The sequence below is a fragment of the Trichomonas vaginalis genome, chromosome III, assembly GCF_026262505.1.
Source record: "Trichomonas vaginalis G3 chromosome III, whole genome shotgun sequence".
Classification (NCBI taxonomy): Eukaryota; Parabasalia; order Trichomonadida; family Trichomonadidae; genus Trichomonas; species Trichomonas vaginalis.
The window spans coordinates 15,259,897-15,279,824 of record NC_067205.1 but is presented as its reverse complement, the minus strand read 5'-3'; the positions used below and the strand labels follow the sequence as shown (position 1 = coordinate 15,279,824).

Here is a 19,928-nt window from a genome sequence, read left to right as displayed (position 1 = left end):
CGCGCCTCCGTACACCACTTAGCGGTTTTGACACTTTACGAAACCAGTAACGTATATTTTACAACACAACCATAACACCAACTTAACCTTAAATATTTACAAAACCATCTGACACATAAATGACTTCACTAATGACTTCACTAACGACTTCACTAACGAACTCACTAATGACTTCACTAACGACTTCACTAATGACTTCACTAACGACTTCACTAACGAACTCACTAACGAATTCACTAACGAATTCACTACCATCCTCACTAAATAAAAAATAACCTTATTTTATTTATTTTCCAACTTTTTTATTTCATTACAAAGACATGTCCGACTACATTTACTATGACTCTTTCCCAGAACGTTTCCGTGAACTATTCAAAACTCAAGTAAAACTGAGAAACATGCATTTTAACAAAGACAGACCCATTGACGATGAAAGAAACCCTGAATATATTACAATCCCATATGACGCAAAGTTCATTGCATACATTCCTTATGGTCGCAGAGGAACGAAAACTATTTCAACAAAGAACAAAAATTATTTCTGGAGCGATGAAGAAAATTGCCTTATCTACATAAATGCATACTTAAATAAAGCTACATATTGTACAAAAGAAGGTTGGACTGGATTTGAGCTCTACATATACGACGACGATGGAAACAGACGTTGTGTATACCCATACGATAATATGTACCATTGTTTTCATCAAGCATTAAACGAATACATAGTCAGTAAGGGTCTCATTCCTGCTGAGTAGATATGTTTTATTTTTGTTCTGTCATTTACATAAAAATAAATGATATCACCACCCTCACACGTATGAAAACATCCATTTAAATTTAGGTGAAGTGGTGAGATCTCACCTCTTTTTTCACCTGTTTTTTCACCCTGTTGAATTCATTGCTTTATAACTCTCTTCCTTTCTCCAACTCTTCTAACTTCTTCTTAAGTTCAGCAATGTTGTCCTCATGAAGTTTAATCTTTCTCAAAATTCCTTCTTTATCTAATGGTTGCTTTATCTTTCTAAACTGAACTCTACCATCCTTCATAGTATGAATGTAAAACCTTCTGGAATAGTTCCTGATTTAATGTATTCTACCAAAAACTTTTGTTTCATTGCTTCAGTGACTTTAGTCGTCATTTTACTCTAAGGTGAAGATAGCACAGCGATAATGGATTTCATGACTTTTAGTATTTCATGCAATCTTAACAAATAGCCTTACAAGTACTTCCAGTGTCCCTAGCTGTCCCTCCTTTTTATATAACTCCATGACATTTATAATCTCGCGAAACTTAACAGGTAGCATAACAGATTAAAATCAGATGAGGTTTTGAACCAAAATTTCTAAGCAACGTTGTCAAGGATTTTGATGAACTAGGGACAGAGTGTGGCAAAGTCCAAGATTTAATTTATCTTCATCTGTTTCATCAGCTATCTCATCTAATATTCCAATATTTTATTCATAACTCGTGGCAAACTCACTAACTTTCATTATGTTCATCTGCATGCTTCATCTGATAGAAAGTATGACTTTCATTAACTCTGTGAGATAATGAAAACTACTAGGGACAGAGACCATGGCAAAGTTTATGACTTTCATTATTTCCAGAACTTAATGAAAACTACTAGGGACAGAGACCATGGCAAAGTTCATGATTTAATTTATTCTCTCACTAACAACAAACACAAACTCCAACACTAACGACAAAAATAAATGTCCTCACTTCTTAACAAAGTAATATGTGCTTCTTACACCACCATAGCTCAAACGTTTCTTTTCAAACATCGATTGAAACTTATTTTGAGCCATTGGCTTTAGTCTCTTTTTCTTCAAATACGCCAAGAAATCTTCTTCACATCTTTTCACTTCATAGCCTTCTTTAAACTCCTCCTTGTTAAGTTCTATGAAATCCTTTATATCATTCTTTGTTGCAATGGCTTCTTCACGAACGACATCATGAACTATTTCATCACTGTTCTCATGTATGACCTCCTTATTGCATGAACTATTTCATCACTGTTCTCATGTATGACCTCCTCACTGTTCTCGTGAACTATTTCATCATTGCATTCATGTATGACCTCCTTACTGTCTTTCATAAGCGTTTCAAAGTCTCCTTTACTCATTACTTCAATCTCATGCTGTTCACAGTAGTACTTAAACTCACTGTATATGTCTTTGTTGTATGTTATATTGCTTCCCATGTACTCCATGAATTTTTCAAGCACTTCCTCATAATTCACTGTTTCTTTCTTTCCACGACCTTCTAATATCATACTTGCTTCGTAAATATAACTTCTTGCAGAACCGTCTCGCTTTCTACTTCTCTTCACAAATTCTCTCATCTTACCGCCAAATACATTTGAACTACATGCAAAGAATTCATTCTCCTTCGCAAATTCTTTATATCTTCTGTAGCACTCTGTACAATTCCATCCGGATACAAACTTTTCATAGAACTCCTCGTAAAACATTTGGTAAGGTGTTTTGTTCATTTCGATGAGTTCTTGTTTAGCCCTGGTGAATGGTATCTTCCTTACATCAAATTCACTTAAATCTTTCTTCATGAAGTACGTCAGTAAGTTTGAATAAAACTCTTCATTAAAGCTTTCAATGAGATTTGAGAAATATTCGTAATTTCCTTTGTATCTGCTGCTTACGTCAATGACAACAAATCTTCTGTCGTCTTTATCAATCTTTACTGAGTTGAAGTTGTTAGATATCATGATGATATTACAAACATTCTCTATCTTTCTTACTGGCTGACACTTCTGATTTAAGTCCAACTGAGTCTCTGTTACTATTGACTTTAGTGCGTCGTGGTTCATGACCTTAGACGTATCGCATGAGCTTAGTTCATTGCATACGATGAGCTTCATGTTCTCAATAGCAGCATTGAATCTACCAACCACATTCTCTATTGCCGTTATATTATTGTTGGCGTACTTGCTAATGAGCTCGCATAGAACATTACTAAGTACATTCTTACCAGTTCCTTGCTTTCCTATTAACAAAAGTACTGTTCCAGTCTTTCCACAAGGATTTTGAACGATGTAGGCGAACCAGTTCAAAACATACTCATAAAGTTCTTCATCCTCATTACATATGACATCGTGAACATGTTTCAAATATCCTTCAATAATGCTTCACTACTTCATTCAGTACCTCATACTCATATCCTCTGAAATAGCTGTAAATGTCATCTCTTTCGTCAAAGAATCTCATGCCTGACTTCATAAGATAGTTCTTGTTCTGACCCGCTTCATAAATCATCAGTGCGTTCACATCCTTCTCCTCAATACGTCCTACATAAATACTCTTCATGAGCTTATTGAATTCCTTGCTATCTACTGACACAAGTGTTGTTGTGTCTCGTATTCCATCATAATCTTTCACTAGATATGTCATACGTGCTCCGTCAATAACGACAACACATCTTCTTAAGTCATTTATAACACTAGCTATGTCAATACCTTCTTCACTCATGTACTTATTTCTTCTCAAGTCCTTTAGTGTGAAAGTGTCTCTAAGTTCTATTTCAAGCAATTCATTTACACATCCTTTGCAATACTTCTCTATAAAATATTTCTGTCGTTCTTTACTAAGTTTCTTAACAGCTCTGAAGAACCATGTGTTTTGACTCAAACATCCTTCACAACTTCTCTCATTCATTCCTAGTTCTTTCATGTCATTATCTTCAACCTCTATGGTCTCATTGAGTAAGGTCAAAGGGTTCTTAGTCATTGCTGGTCTTATCTGAAACAATGTTTGTGCAACAGGTTTAACTAGTTCAGCAACGTCCTTCCTTAATATGAATAGCTGTTTCCACTCATCTTTGCTAACAGTTCTTTCATAACCACTGACAGTAATGATTTCATTTGCTGACCTTAGACACTTATGTTCTATCATTTGTATTGCTTTTGTGTAAGGCTTTCGTGAGCATAGGTTGTATATGTCATTCCTGCAATGTTCATTCATGCCAATAGTACTAAATCCTTTCTTTGCTGTTGAGTGCATAATATCCATTAGTTCCTGTGTTCGTATTGCTGTCTCATAAAATACAAACAAGACCTTTGTCATCTATGACGTACTTACCGAAAACATTGCTTATATTCTTTAACCATGAAATAACATCCTCATTCATGCTGTCAAAACATGAAGTAAGGTCTTACATACTCTTCACTTATAAGATACTCCACAAAGTACTTGTTAAGCTCTATGTCCTCGTGAGCGATTTCATTAGGTTTGATATTAGTTCCTTTTGTCATTGCTGTCTTCACTCTCATAGTTCCTTTCAATAGCGTAAAAATACTTCATTGTTTCATAACTGCTCTAAATTCTGTTCAAAATTCGTACAACATAACTTTTTAACATTAGTGAAAGAACATGAGCGAAACAACAACATCTAACATTACAGAAGAAGTCAATGACAATGCCGATGAAAACATTACAGAAGGAGCTAGTGAAAATATTGACGAGTTCAGTGAGGAAGAAGATATTGAGGACGTCAATGAGAACGTTAGTGGGGAACAAACTCAATGGGAAACATTGAGAAATCATGAAGATTATGAGATTTGTACGACATATCCTTTTACTATTCGTCGAAAGAAAAACAAACATATTAAGAGTGAATGCTTAAATAATCATGGTTATATTGTGCTTAGTTTAAACAACAAAATGTACTTAAAGCATAGAATTATTGCAGAACAGTGGATTGAAAATCCAAACAATTTGAAAGAAATAGACCATATAAATCATGATAGAACGGACAACAGAATCTCAAACCTTCGTTGGTGTTCTAGATCTGAAAACAATAGAAATAAAGCAAGTATAGTGATATAGTTATGAGTTCGTTGATGAAATATCTGACGAAGCTGTTGAAATAACAGATTATGGTAAGCATTCGTTTGAATTCTACTACTATGTTAGAATGAGGACGCATTCTATTATTATAACAGGTCTTAACTATCGAAAACTTCATATAAACTTTACAAAAACAGGTGCTGCTTATGTTTGTATATAATATACAGAAAACAAGAGTGTAATCTTATTCATAAAAAATTCAAACGCTTGTACGGGTTCATGTAGGACAAACATTATTTTTCAACACTAACGCCAACACGTAGACAAACATTCATGACTAACATTACTGTATAACGTAAATGTTTTGTCATGATTTAATCGTAAATGTTTTGTCAAAACTTCATCGTACATGTTTTGTCATGATTTCTTCGTAATGAACGTATATTGTTTTGTCAAAACTTCATCGTACATGTTTTGTCATGATTTCTTCGTACATGTTTTGTCATGACTTCATCGTAAATGATTTGTCATGATTTCTTCGTAATGAACGTATATGTTTTGTCATGATTTAATCGTATATGCTTTGTCATGACCTCATCGATATGTTTTGTCAAGACTTCTTCGTATATGCTTTGTCATGACTTCTTCATCGTAAATGTTTTCATGACTTCTTCGTATATGCTTTGTCATGATTTCATCGTACATGTTTGTCATGACCTATCGTAAATGTTTTGTTATGACCTCATCGTATATGCTTTGTCAAACATGAACGTAAATGTTTTGTCAAACATGAGCGTAAATGTTTTGTCATGACTTCATCGTAATGAACGTAAATGTTTTGTCATGATTTCATCGTATATGTTTTGTCAAGACTTCTTCGTATATGCTTTGTCATGATTTCATCGTAAATGTTTTGTCATGACCTCATCGTAAATGTTTTGTTATGACCTCATGGAACTTAAACGTAAATGTTTTGTTATGACCTCATCGTATATGCTTTGTCAAACTTCTTCGTATATGCTTTGTCAAACATGAACGTAAATGTTTTGTCAAACATGAGCGTAAATGTTTTGTCATGACTTCATCGTAATGAGCATAAATGACCCAAAAATAATGTTTAGGTGAAGAGGTGAGATCTCACCTCTTTTCTCACCTCTTTTCTCACCTCATTGAATTTTCATGATTTCTTCGTATATGCTTTGTCAAACATAAACGTAAATGTTTTGTCAAGACTTCATCGTATATGTTTTATCATGACTTCATCGTATATGTTTTGTCAAACATGAACGTAAATGTTTTGTCATGACTTCTTCGTATATGCTTTGTCATGATTTCTTCGTAAATGTTTTGTCAAGACTTCATCGTATATGTTTTGTCATGATTTCTTCGTTTATGTTTTGTCAAACATGAACGTAAATGATTTGTCATGATTTCATCGTAAATGTTTTGTCATGATTTCATCGTAATGAGCGTAAATGACCCAAAAATAATGTTTAGGTGAAGAGGTGAGATCTCACCTCTTTTCTCACCTCATTGAATTTTCATGATTTCTTCATCGTAATGAGCGTAAATGTTTTGTCATGATTTCATCGTATATGTTTTGTCAAACATGAACGTAAATGATTTGTCGAAACTTCATCGTATATGCTTTGTCATGACTTCTTCATCGTATATGCTTTGTCAAACATGAACGTAAATGATTTGTCGAAACTTCATCGTAAATGATTTGTCATGATTTCATCGTATATGCTTTGTCATGACTTCTTCATCGTAATGAACGTATATGCTTTGTCAAGACTTCTTCATCGTAATGAGCGTAAATCAGACAAAAATATATTTTAGGTGAAGAGGTGAGATCTCACCTCTTTTCTCACCTCATGAATTTTCATGATTTCTTCATCGTAATGAGCGTATATGTTTTGTCATGATTTCTTCGTATATGTTTTGTCAAAACTTCATCGTACATGTTTTGTCATGATTTCATCGTACATGTTTTGTCGAAACTTCATCGTAATGAGCGTAAATCAGACAAAAATATATTTTAGGTGAAGAGGTGAGATCTCACCTCTTTTCTCACCTCATGAATTTTCATGATTTCTTCATCGTAATGAGCGTATATGTTTTGTCATGATTTCTTCGTATATGTTTTGTCATGATTTCTTCGTATATGTTTTGTCATGATTTCATCGTAAATGTTTTGTCATGACCTCATCGTACATGTTTTGTCATGATTTCATCGTACATGTTTTGTCGAAACTTCATCGTAATGAGTGTAAATGTTTTGTCATGACTTCTTCGTTTATGTTTTGTCATGATTTCATTGTACATGTTTTGTCATGATTTCATCGTACATGTTTTGTCGAAACTTCATCGTATATGTTTTGTCATGATTTCATTATATATGCTTTGTCAAACATGAACGTAAATGATTTGTCATGATTTCATCGTATATGCTTTGTCAAACATGAACGTATATGCTTTGTCAAACATGAACGTATATGCTTTGTCATGACTTCTTCATCGGAATGAGCGTAAATGTTTTGTCAAGACTTCTTCATCGTAATGAGTGTAAATGTTTTGTCATGACTTCATCGTATATGCTTTGTCAAGACTTCATCGTATATGTTTTGTCATGATTTCTTCATCGTATATGCTTTGTCAAACATGAACGTATATGCTTTGTCAAACATGAACGTATATGCTTTGTCATGACTTCTTCATCGGAATGAGCGTAAATGTTTTGTCAAGACTTCTTCATCGTAATGAGTGTAAATGTTTTGTCATGATTTCATCGTACATGTTTTGTCATGACTTCTTCATCGTAATGAGTGTAAATGTTTTGTCATGATTTCTTCATCGTAATGAGTGTAAATGTTTTGTCATGACTTCATCGTATATGCTTTGTCAAGACTTCATCGTATATGCTTTGTCATGATTTCTTCATCGTATATGCTTTGTCAAGACTTCTTCGTAAATGTTTTGTCATGATTTCATCGTAATGAGCGTAAATGACCCAAAAATAATGTTTAGGTGAAGAGGTGAGATCTCACCTCTTTTCTCACCTCTTTTCTCACCTCATGAATTTTCATGATTTCTTCGTATATGCTTTGTCATGACTTCATCGTATATGCTTTGTCATGACTTCATCGTAAATGTTTTGTCATGACCTCATCGTATATGCTTTGTCATGATTTCTTCATCGTAATGAGCGTAAATGACCCAAAAATAATGTTTAGGTGAAGAGGTGAGATCTCACCTCTTTTCTCACCTCATGAATTTTCATGATTTCTTCGTATATGCTTTGTCAAACATGAACGTATATGCTTTGTCATGACTTCATCGTATATGCTTTGTCAAGACTTCTTCGTAAATGTTTTGTCATGATTTCATCGTAATGAGCGTAAATGACCCAAAAATAATGTTTAGGTGAAGAGGTGAGATCTCACCTCTTTTCTCACCTCTTTTCTCACCTCATGAATTTTCATGATTTCTTCGTATATGCTTTGTCAAACATGAACGTATATGCTTTGTCAAACATGAACGTAAATGTTTTGTCATGACTTCATCGTAATGAGCGTAAATGATCCAAAAATAATGTTTATGTTAGAATGTTAGATCTAACACCTTTTCTAACATGTTTTCTAACATGTTTTCTAACATGTTTTCTAACATGTTTTCTAACATGGAGGATTTCATTAGATATAAATATTATTTGGTGAAAGTATCCTAAAAATATTTGATGGACTTTAACTAAAATAATGTTTAGGGAAGAATGTGTATATCAGATGAAACAGAAAGTATTATATCTATTAAATCGTCTATGATGTAAATTGTGTATAGAATGAAATGAAGGAAGAATGTGTATATCAGATGAAACAGTAAAGTATTATATCTATTAAATCGTCTATGATGTAAATTGTGTATAGAATGAAATGAAGGAAGAATGTGTATATCTAATGAAATCCTCCATGTTAGAAAACATGTTAGAAAAGGTGTTAGATCTAACATTCTAACATAAACATTATTTTTGGATCATTTACGCTCATTACGATGAAGATATGACAAAACATTTACGTTCATGTTTGACAAAGCATATACGTTCATGTTTGACAAAGCATATACGTTCATGTTTGACAAAGCATATACAAGAAATCATGAAAATTCATGAGGTGAGAAAAGAGGTGAGAAAAGAGGTGAGATCTCACCTCTTCACCTAAACATTATTTTGGGTCATTTACGCTCATTACGATGAAATCATGACAAAACATTTACGAAGAAGTCTTGACAAAGCATATACGATGAAGTCATGACAAAGCATATACGTTCATGTTTGACAAAGCATATACGAAGAAATCATGAAAATTCATGAGGTGAGAAAAGAGGTGAGATCTCACCTCTTCACCTAAACATTATTTTTGGGTCATTTACGCTCATTACGATGAAGAAATCATGACAAAGCATATACGATGAGGTCATGACAAAACATTTACGATGAAGTCATGACAAAGCATATACGATGAAGTCATGACAAAGCATATACGAAGAAATCATGAAAATTCATGAGGTGAGAAAAGAGGTGAGAAAAGAGGTGAGATCTCACCTCTTCACCTAAACATTATTTTTGGGTCATTTACGCTCATTACGATGAAATCATGACAAAAATTTACGAAGAAGTTCTTGACAAAGCATATACGATGAAGAAATCATGACAAAGCATATACGATGAAGTCTTGACAAAGCATATACGATGAAGTCATGACAAAACATTTACACTCATTACGATGAAGAAATCATGACAAAACATTTACACTCATTACGATGAAGAAGTCATGACAAAACATGTACGATGAAATCATGACAAAACATTTACACTCATTACGATGAAGAAGTCTTGACAAAACATTTACGCTCATTCCGATGAAGAAGTCATGACAAAGCATATACGTTCATGTTTGACAAAGCATATACGTTCATTTTGACAAAGCATTACGATGAAGAAATCATGACAAAACATATACGATGAAGTCTTGACAAAGCATATACGATGAAGTCATGACAAAACATTTACACTCATTACGATGAAGAAGTCTTGACAAAACATTTTACGCTCATTCCGATGAAGAAGTCATGACAAAGCATATACGTTCATGTTTGACAAAGCATATACGTTCATGTTTGACAAAGCATATACGATGAAATCATGACAAATCATTTACGTTCATGTTTGACAAAGCATATACAATGAAATCATGACAAAACATATACGATGAAGTTTCGACAAAACATGTACAATGAAATCATGACAAAACATAAACGAAGAAGTCATGACAAAACATTTACGATGAAGTCATGACAAAACATTTACACTCATTACGATGAAGTTTCGACAAAACATGTACGATGAAATCATGACAAAACATGTACGATGAGGTCATGACAAAACATTTACGATGAAATCATGACAAAACATATACGAAGAAATCATGACAAACATATACGAAGAAAATCATGACAAAACTATACGCTATTACGATGAAGAAATCATTGAAAATTCATGAGGTGAGAAAAGAGGTGAGATCTCACCTCTTCACCTAAAATATATTTTTGTCTGATTTACGCTCATTACGATGAAGTTTCGACAAAACATGTACGATGAAATCATGACAAAACATGTACGATGAAGTTTTGACAAAACATATACGAAGAAATCATGACAAAACATATACGCTCATTACGATGAAGAAATCATGAAAATTCATGAGGTGAGAAAAGAGGTGAGATCTCACCTCTTCACCTAAAATATTTTTGTCTGATTTACGCTCATTACGATGAAGAAGTCTTGACAAAGCATATACGTTCATTACGATGAAGAAGTCATGACAAAGCATATACGATGAAATCATGACAAATCATTTACGATGAAGTTTCGACAAATCATTTACGTTCATGTTTGACAAAGCATATACGATGAAGAAGTCATGACAAGCATATACGATGAAGTTTTCGACAAATCATTTACGTTCATGTTTGACAAAACATATACGATGAAATCATGACCAAAACATTTACGCTCATTACGATGAAGAAATCAGAAAATTCAATGAAGGTGAGAAAAGAGGTGAGAAAAGAGGTGAGATCTCACCTCTTCACCTAAACATTATTTTTGGGTCATTTACGCTCATTACGATGAAATCATGACAAAACATTTACGATGAAATCATGACAAATCATTTACGTTCATGTTTGACAAAACATAAACGAAGAAATCATGACAAAACATATACGATGAAGTCTTGACAAAACATTTACGAAGAAATCATGACAAAGCATATACGAAGAAGTCATGACAAAACATTTACGTTCATGTTTGACAAAACATATACGATGAAGTCATGATAAAACATATACGATGAAGTCTTGACAAAACATTTACGTTTATGTTTGACAAAGCATATACGAAGAAATCATGAAAATTCAATGAGGTGAGAAAAGAGGTGAGAAAAGAGGTGAGAAAAGAGGTGAGATCTCACCTCTTCACCTAAACATTATTTTTGGGTCATTTATGCTCATTACGATGAAGTCATGACAAAACATTTACGCTCATGTTTGACAAAACATAAACGAAGAAATCATGACAAAACATATACGATGAAGTCTTGACAAAACATTTACGAAGAAATCATGACAAAGCATATACGAAGAAGTCATGACAAAACATTTACGTTCATGTTTGACAAAACATATACGATGAAGTCATGATAAAACATATACGATGAAGTCTTGACAAAACATTTACGTTTATGTTTGACAAAGCATATACGAAGAAATCATGAAAATTCAATGAGGTGAGAAAAGAGGTGAGAAAAGAGGTGAGATCTCACCTCTTCACCTAAACATTATTTTTGGGTCATTTATGCTCATTACGATGAAGTCATGACAAAACATTTACGCTCATGTTTGACAAAACATTTACGTTCATGTTTGACAAAGCATATACGAAGAAGTTTGACAAAGCATATACGATGAGGTCATAACAAAACATTTACGTTTAAGTTCCATGAGGTCATAACAAAACATTTACGATGAGGTCATGACAAAACATTTACGATGAAATCATGACAAAGCATATACGAAGAAGTCTTGACAAAACATATACGATGAAATCATGACAAAACATTTACGTTCATTACGATGAAGTCATGACAAAACATTTACGCTCATGTTTGACAAAACATTTACGTTCATGTTTGACAAAGCATATACGATGAGGTCATAACAAAACATTTACGATGAGGTCATGACAAAACATGTACGATGAAATCATGACAAAGCATATACGAAGAAGTCATGACAAAACATTTACGATGAAGAAGTCATGACAAAGCATATACGAAGAAGTCTTGACAAAACATATACGATGAGGTCATGACAAAGCATATACGATTAAATCATGACAAAACATATACGTTCATTACGAAGAAATCATGACAAATCATTTACGATGAAGTCATGACAAAACATGTACGAAGAAATCATGACAAAACATATACGATGAAGTCTTGACAAAGCATATACGATGAAGTCATGACAAAACATTTACACTCATTACGATGAAGAAGTCTTGACAAAACATTTACGCTCATTCCGATGAAGAAGTCATGACAAAGCATATACGTTCATGTTTGACAAAGCATATACGTTCATGTTTGACAAAGCATATACGATGAAATCATGACAAATCATTTACGTTCATGTTTGACAAAGCATATACAATGAAATCATGACAAAACATATACGATGAAGTTTCGACAAAACATGTACGATGAAATCATGACAAAACATGTACAATGAAATCATGACAAAACATAAACGAAGAAGTCATGACAAAACATTTACGATGAAGTCATGACAAAACATTTACACTCATTACGATGAAGTTTCGACAAAACATGTACGATGAAATCATGACAAAACATGTACGATGAGGTCATGACAAAACATTTACGATGAAATCATGACAAAACATATACGAAGAAATCATGACAAAACATATACGAAGAAATCATGACAAAACATATACGCTCATTACGATGAAGAAATCATGAAAATTCATGAGGTGAGAAAAGAGGTGAGATCTCACCTCTTCACCTAAAATATATTTTTGTCTGATTTACGCTCATTACGATGAAGTTTCGACAAAACATGTACGATGAAATCATGACAAAACATGTACGATGAAGTTTTGACAAAACATATACGAAGAAATCATGACAAAACATATACGCTCATTACGATGAAGAAATCATGAAAATTCATGAGGTGAGAAAAGAGGTGAGATCTCACCTCTTCACCTAAAATATATTTTTGTCTGATTTACGCTCATTACGATGAAGAAGTCTTGACAAAGCATATACGTTCATTACGATGAAGAAGTCATGACAAAGCATATACGATGAAATCATGACAAATCATTTACGATGAAGTTTCGACAAATCATTTACGTTCATGTTTGACAAAGCATATACGATGAAGAAGTCATGACAAAGCATATACGATGAAGTTTCGACAAATCATTTACGTTCATGTTTGACAAAACATATACGATGAAATCATGACAAAACATTTACGCTCATTACGATGAAGAAATCATGAAAATTCAATGAGGTGAGAAAAGAGGTGAGAAAAGAGGTGAGATCTCACCTCTTCACCTAAACATTATTTTTGGGTCATTTACGCTCATTACGATGAAATCATGACAAAACATTTACGATGAAATCATGACAAATCATTTACGTTCATGTTTGACAAAACATAAACGAAGAAATCATGACAAAACATATACGATGAAGTCTTGACAAAACATTTACGAAGAAATCATGACAAAGCATATACGAAGAAGTCATGACAAAACATTTACGTTCATGTTTGACAAAACATATACGATGAAGTCATGATAAAACATATACGATGAAGTCTTGACAAAACATTTACGTTTATGTTTGACAAAGCATATACGAAGAAATCATGAAAATTCAATGAGGTGAGAAAAGAGGTGAGAAAAGAGGTGAGATCTCACCTCTTCACCTAAACATTATTTTTGGGTCATTTATGCTCATTACGATGAAGTCATGACAAAACATTTACGTTCATGTTTGACAAAACATTTACGTTCATGTTTGACAAAGCATATACGAAGAAGTTTGACAAAGCATATACGATGAGGTCATAACAAAACATTTACGTTTAAGTTCCATGAGGTCATAACAAAACATTTACGATGAGGTCATGACAAAACATTTACGATGAAATCATGACAAAGCATATACGAAGAAGTCTTGACAAAACATATACGATGAAATCATGACAAAACATTTACGTTCATTACGATGAAGTCATGACAAAACATTTACGCTCATGTTTGACAAAACATTTACGTTCATGTTTGACAAAGCATATACGATGAGGTCATAACAAAACATTTACGATGAGGTCATGACAAAACATGTACGATGAAATCATGACAAAGCATATACGAAGAAGTCATGACAAAACATTTACGATGAAGAAGTCATGACAAAGCATATACGAAGAAGTCTTGACAAAACATATACGATGAGGTCATGACAAAGCATATACGATTAAATCATGACAAAACATATACGTTCATTACGAAGAAATCATGACAAATCATTTACGATGAAGTCATGACAAAACATGTACGAAGAAATCATGACAAAACATGTACGATGAAGTTTTGACAAAACATATACGTTCATTACGAAGAAATCATGACAAAACATGTACGATGAAGTTTTGACAAAACATTTACGATTAAATCATGACAAAACATTTACGTTATACAGTAATGTTAGTCATGAATGTTTGTCCTACGTGTTGGCGTTAGTGTTGAAAAATAATGTTTGTCCTACATGAACCCGTACAAGCGTTTGAATTTGTTTATGAATAAGATTACACTCTTGTTTTCTGTATCTATCATACAAACATAAGCAGCACCTGTTTTTGTAAAGTTTATATGAAGTTTTCGATAGTTAAGACCTGTATAATAATAGAATGCGTCCTCATTCTCAACATAGTAGTAGAATTCAAACGAATGCTTACCATAATCTGTTATTTCAACAGCTTCGTCAGATATTTCATCAACGAACTCATAAACTATATCACTATACTTGCTTTTATTTCTATTGTTTTCAGATCTAGAACACCAACGAAGGTTTGAGATTCTGTTGTCCGTTCTATCATGATTTATATGGTCTATTTCTTTCAAATTGTTTGGATTTTCAATCCACTGTTCTGCAATAATTCTATGCTTTAAGTACATTTTGTTGTTTAAACTAAGCACAATATAACCATGATTATTTAAGCATTCACTCTTAATATGTTTGTTTTTCTTTCGACGAATAGTAAAAGGATATGTCGTACAAATCTCATAATCTTCATGATTTCTCAATGTTTCCCATTGAGTTTGTTCCCCACTAACGTTCTCATTGACGTCCTCAATATCTTCTTCCTCACTGAACTCGTCAATATTTTCACTAGCTCCTTCTGTAATGTTTTCATCGGCATTGTCATTGACTTCTTCTGTAATGTTAGATGTTGTTGTTTCGCTCATGTTCTTTCACTAATGTTAAAAAGTTATGTTGTACGAATTTTGAACAGAATTTAGAGCAGTTATGAAACAATGAAGTATTTTTACGCTATTGAAAGGAACTATGAGAGTGAAGTACATGACAGCAATGACAAAAGGAACTAATATCAAACCTAATGAAATCGCTCACGAGGACATAGAGCTTAAAAGTACTTTGTGGAGTATCTTATAAGTGAAGAGTATGTAAGCTTACTTCATGTTTGACAGCATGAATGAGGATGTTATTCATGGTTAAAGAATATAAGCAATGTTTTCGGTAAGTACGTCATAGATGACAAAGGTCTTGTTGTATTTTATGAGACAGCAATACGAACACAGGAACTAATGGATATTATGCACTCAACAGCAAAGAAAGGATTTAGTACTATTGGCATGAATGAACATTGCAGGAATGAACATATACAACCTATGCTCACGAAAGCCTTACACAAAAGCAATACAAATGATAGAACATAAGTGTCTAAGGTCAGCAAATGAAATCATTACTGTCAGTGGTTATGAAAGAACTGTTAGCAAAGATGAGTGGAAACAGCTATTCATATTAAGGAAGGACGTTGCTGAACTAGTTAAACCTGTTGCACAACATTGTTTCAGATAAGACCAGCAATGACTAAGAACCCTTTGACCTTACTCAATGAGACCATAGAGGTTGAAGATAATGACATGAAAGAACTAGGAATGAATGAGAGAAGTTGTGAAGGATGTTTGAGTCAAAACACATGGTTCTTCAGAGCTGTTAAGAAACTTAGTAAAGAACGACAGAAATATTTTATAGAGAAGTATTGCAAAGGATGTGTAAATGAATTGCTTGAAATAGAACTTAGAGACACTTTCACACTAAAGGACTTGAGAAGAAATAAGTACATGAGTGAGAAGGTATTGACATAGCTAGTGTTATAAATGACTTAAGAAGATGTGTTGTGTTATTGACGGAGCACGTATGACATATCTAGTGAAAGATTATGATGGAATACGAGACACAACAACACTTGTGTCAGTAGATAGCAAGGAATTCAATAAGCTCATGAAGAGTATTTATGTAGGACGTATTGAGGAGAAGGATGTGAACGCACTGATGATTTATGAAGCGGGTCAGAACAAGAACTATCTTATGAAGTCAGGCATGAGATTCTTTGACGAAAGAGATGACATTTACAGCTATTTCAGAGGATATGAGTATGAGGTACTGAATGAAGTAGATGAAAGCGTTATTGAAGGATATTTGAAACATGTTCACGATGTCATATGTAATGAGGATGAAGAGCTTTATGAGTATGTTTTGAACTGGTTCGCCTACATCGTTCAAAATCCTTGTGGAAAGACTGGAACAGTACTTTTGTTAATAGGAAAGCAAGGAACTGGTAAGAATGTACTTAGTAATGTTCTATGCGAGCTCATTAGCAAGTACGCCAACAATAATATAACGGCAATAGAGAATGTGGTTGGTAGATTCAATGCTGCTATTGAGAACATGAAGCTCATCGTATGCAATGAACTAAGCTCATGCGATACGTCTAAGGTCATGAACCACGACGCACTAAAGTCAATAGTAACAGAGACTCAGTTGGACTTAAATCAGAAGTGTCAGCCAGTAAGAAAGATAGAGAATGTTTGTAATATCATCATGATATCTAACAACTTCAACTCAGTAAAGATTGACAAAGACGACAGAAGATTTGTTGTCATTGACGTAAGCAGCAGATACAAAGGAAATTACGAATATTTCTCAAATCTCATTGAAAGCTTTAATGAAGAGTTTTATTCAAACTTACTGACGTACTTCATGAAGAAAGATTTAAGTGAATTTGATGTAAGGAAGATACCATTCACCAGGGCTAAACAAGAACTCATCGAAATGAACAAAACACCTTACCAAATGTTTTACGAGGAGTTCTATGAAAAGTTTGTATCCGGATGGAATTGTACAGAGTGCTACAGAAGATATAAAGAATTTGCGAAGGAGAATGAATTCTTTGCATGTAGTTCAAATGTATTTGGCGGCAAGATGAGAGAATTTGTGAAGAGAAGTAGAAAGCGAGACGGTTCTGCAAGAAGTTATATTTACGAAGCAAGTATGATATTAGAAGGTCGTGGAAAGAAAGAAACAGTGAATTATGAGGAAGTGCTTGAAAAATTCATGGAGTACATGGGAAGCAATATAACATACAACAAAGACATATACAGTGAGTTTAAGTACTACTGTGAACAGCATGAGATTGAAGTAATGAGTAAAGGAGACTTTGAAACGCTTATGAAAGACAGTAAGGAGGTCATACATGAACATGATGAAATAGTTCATGAGAACAGTGAGGAGGTCATACATGAGAACAGTGATGAAATAGTTCATGCAATAAGGAGGTCATACATGAGAACAGTGATGAAATAGTTCATGATGTCGTTCGTGAAGAAGCCATTGCAACAAAGAATGATATAAAGGATTTCATAGAACTTAACAAGGAGGAGTTTAAAGAAGGCTATGAAGTGAAAAGATGTGAAGAAGATTTCTTGGCGTATTTGAAGAAAAAGAGACTAAAGCCAATGGCTCAAAATAAGTTTCAATCGATGTTTGAAAAGAAACGTTTGAGCTATGGTGGTGTAAGAAGCACATATTACTTTGTTAAGAAGTGAGGACATTTATTTTTGTCGTTAGTGTTGGAGTTTGTGTTTGTTGTTAGTGAGAGAATAAATTAAATCATGAACTTTGCCATGGTCTCTGTCCCTAGTAGTTTTCATTAAGTTCTGGAAATAATGAAAGTCATAAACTTTGCCATGGTCTCTGTCCCTAGTAGTTTTCATTATCTCACAGAGTTAATGAAAGTCATACTTTCTATCAGATGAAGCATGCAGATGAACATAATGAAAGTTAGTGAGTTTGCCACGAGTTATGAATAAAATATTGGAATATTAGATGAGATAGCTGATGAAACAGATGAAGATAAATTAAATCTTGGACTTTGCCACACTCTGTCCCTAGTTCATCAAAATCCTTGACAACGTTGCTTAGAAATTTTGGTTCAAAACCTCATCTGATTTTAATCTGTTATGCTACCTGTTAAGTTTCGCGAGATTATAAATGTCATGGAGTTATATAAAAAGGAGGGACAGCTAGGGACACTGGAAGTACTTGTAAGGCTATTTGTTAAGATTGCATGAAATACTAAAAGTCATGAAATCCATTATCGCTGTGCTATCTTCACCTTAGAGTAAAATGACGACTAAAGTCACTGAAGCAATGAAACAAAAGTTTTTGGTAGAATACATTAAATCAGGAACTATTCCAGAAGGTTTTTACATTCATACTATGAAGGATGGTAGAGTTCAGTTTAGAAAGATAAAGCAACCATTAGATAAAGAAGGAATTTTGAGAAAGATTAAACTTCATGAGGACAACATTGCTGAACTTAAGAAGAAGTTAGAAGAGTTGGAGAAAGGAAGAGAGTTATAAAGCAATGAATTCAACAGGGTGAAAAAACAGGTGAAAAAAGAGGTGAGATCTCACCACTTCACCTAAATTTAAATGGATGTTTTCATACGTGTGAGGGTGGTGATATCATTTATTTTTAAGTTTATTTTTTATTTTACTGAAAATTTTTATTTGGATGTAAATGACAGAACAAAAGCAACTCATTCGAATTCCACAGTATAACAAACATACATTTAAACATTTATTCTTCCTTCCTGAGCATAACATGTTCTTTCAAATACATCCGAGACCAGTTGACTTTTCATTGACTGTGTATAAAGATAGAAATAGTTATATCATTAAACCATACGATGACGAAGGTAAGTTATGTAAATTGTACGTTAAGAAGTTAGAGAAAGTTTATGGCTTCAAGTATGACTACAATAGGGTTAACACTGATGATGAAGATATTGAGGAAAATTTATGAGAACATTAGTGAAGTCGTTAGTGAGAACGATAGTGAGAACGTTTATTTTTACATTAGTGAGTTCGTTAGTGAAGTGGTTGGCGGCTTTGTAAATATTTAAGGTTAAGTTAGTTTTTGCGTTCATGTTGTAAAATATACGTTAACGGTTTTGTAAAGTGTCAAATTCACAAGTATTGGGTAAAGTGGAACGCAGTGCCACCATACCCAAGACTTGTATACTAACTTCCATGTGGAAAACTTCACGCCGACAGAATAACAGACGTTGAAGCACTCACCGGCTATAAAGTTTGTCCATATTGTAAAGAAGAAGTTTATTCTATCCGTGATGACCCAGAAAGGAAAAACCAAAGAAGATTTTTAAAGCATTGTGAGAAATGTAAAGAAAATAATGGAAGATTAATTCAAGACGTTCAGTTGCAAAAGACCCAGCAACCATATGCACCACATATTACGAAACAGAAGATATATCAGTGGTTATTAGCTCACAATTTGCAGAAATATTATCAACCGACAAGATATTATATTACTTTTGACTTTGAAACATTAGAGACTAAAGAAGAATTACAACT

At 33.5% G+C, this 19,928-nt stretch overlaps 3 protein-coding genes across 3 annotated transcripts, besides 2 other annotated features; 2 read left to right on the top strand and 1 right to left on the bottom strand.

Annotated features, from left to right (window-relative positions):
* Nucleotides 1-320: 320 nt before the first annotated feature.
* On the top strand, nucleotides 321-755 carry TVAGG3_0706080 (uncharacterized protein; the record flags this gene model as incomplete). Its single annotated transcript, XM_001309734.1, has 1 exon — nucleotides 321-755. The coding sequence occupies one exon, from the start codon at nucleotides 321-323 to the stop codon at nucleotides 753-755; it is 435 nt and encodes a 144-aa protein (XP_001309735.1).
* A 1,494-nt stretch (nucleotides 756-2,249) lies between these two features.
* Nucleotides 2,250-3,768: a mobile genetic element.
* Nucleotides 3,769-14,728: 10,960 nt separating this feature from the next.
* Nucleotides 14,729-15,433, bottom strand: TVAGG3_0706060 (His-Me finger endonucleases family; the record flags this gene model as incomplete). Its single annotated transcript, XM_051243577.1, has 1 exon — nucleotides 14,729-15,433. One exon carries the CDS (start codon nucleotides 15,431-15,433, stop codon nucleotides 14,729-14,731), a length of 705 nt encoding a protein of 234 aa, XP_051090164.1.
* Nucleotides 15,434-16,051: 618 nt separating this feature from the next.
* Nucleotides 16,052-17,570: a mobile genetic element.
* Nucleotides 17,571-18,677: 1,107 nt separating this feature from the next.
* On the top strand, nucleotides 18,678-18,914 carry TVAGG3_0706040 (uncharacterized protein; the record flags this gene model as incomplete). The annotated part of the gene is made up of 1 exon (XM_001314797.2): nucleotides 18,678-18,914. One exon carries the CDS (start codon nucleotides 18,678-18,680, stop codon nucleotides 18,912-18,914), a length of 237 nt encoding a protein of 78 aa, XP_001314832.2.
* Nucleotides 18,915-19,928: the final 1,014 nt, after the last annotated feature.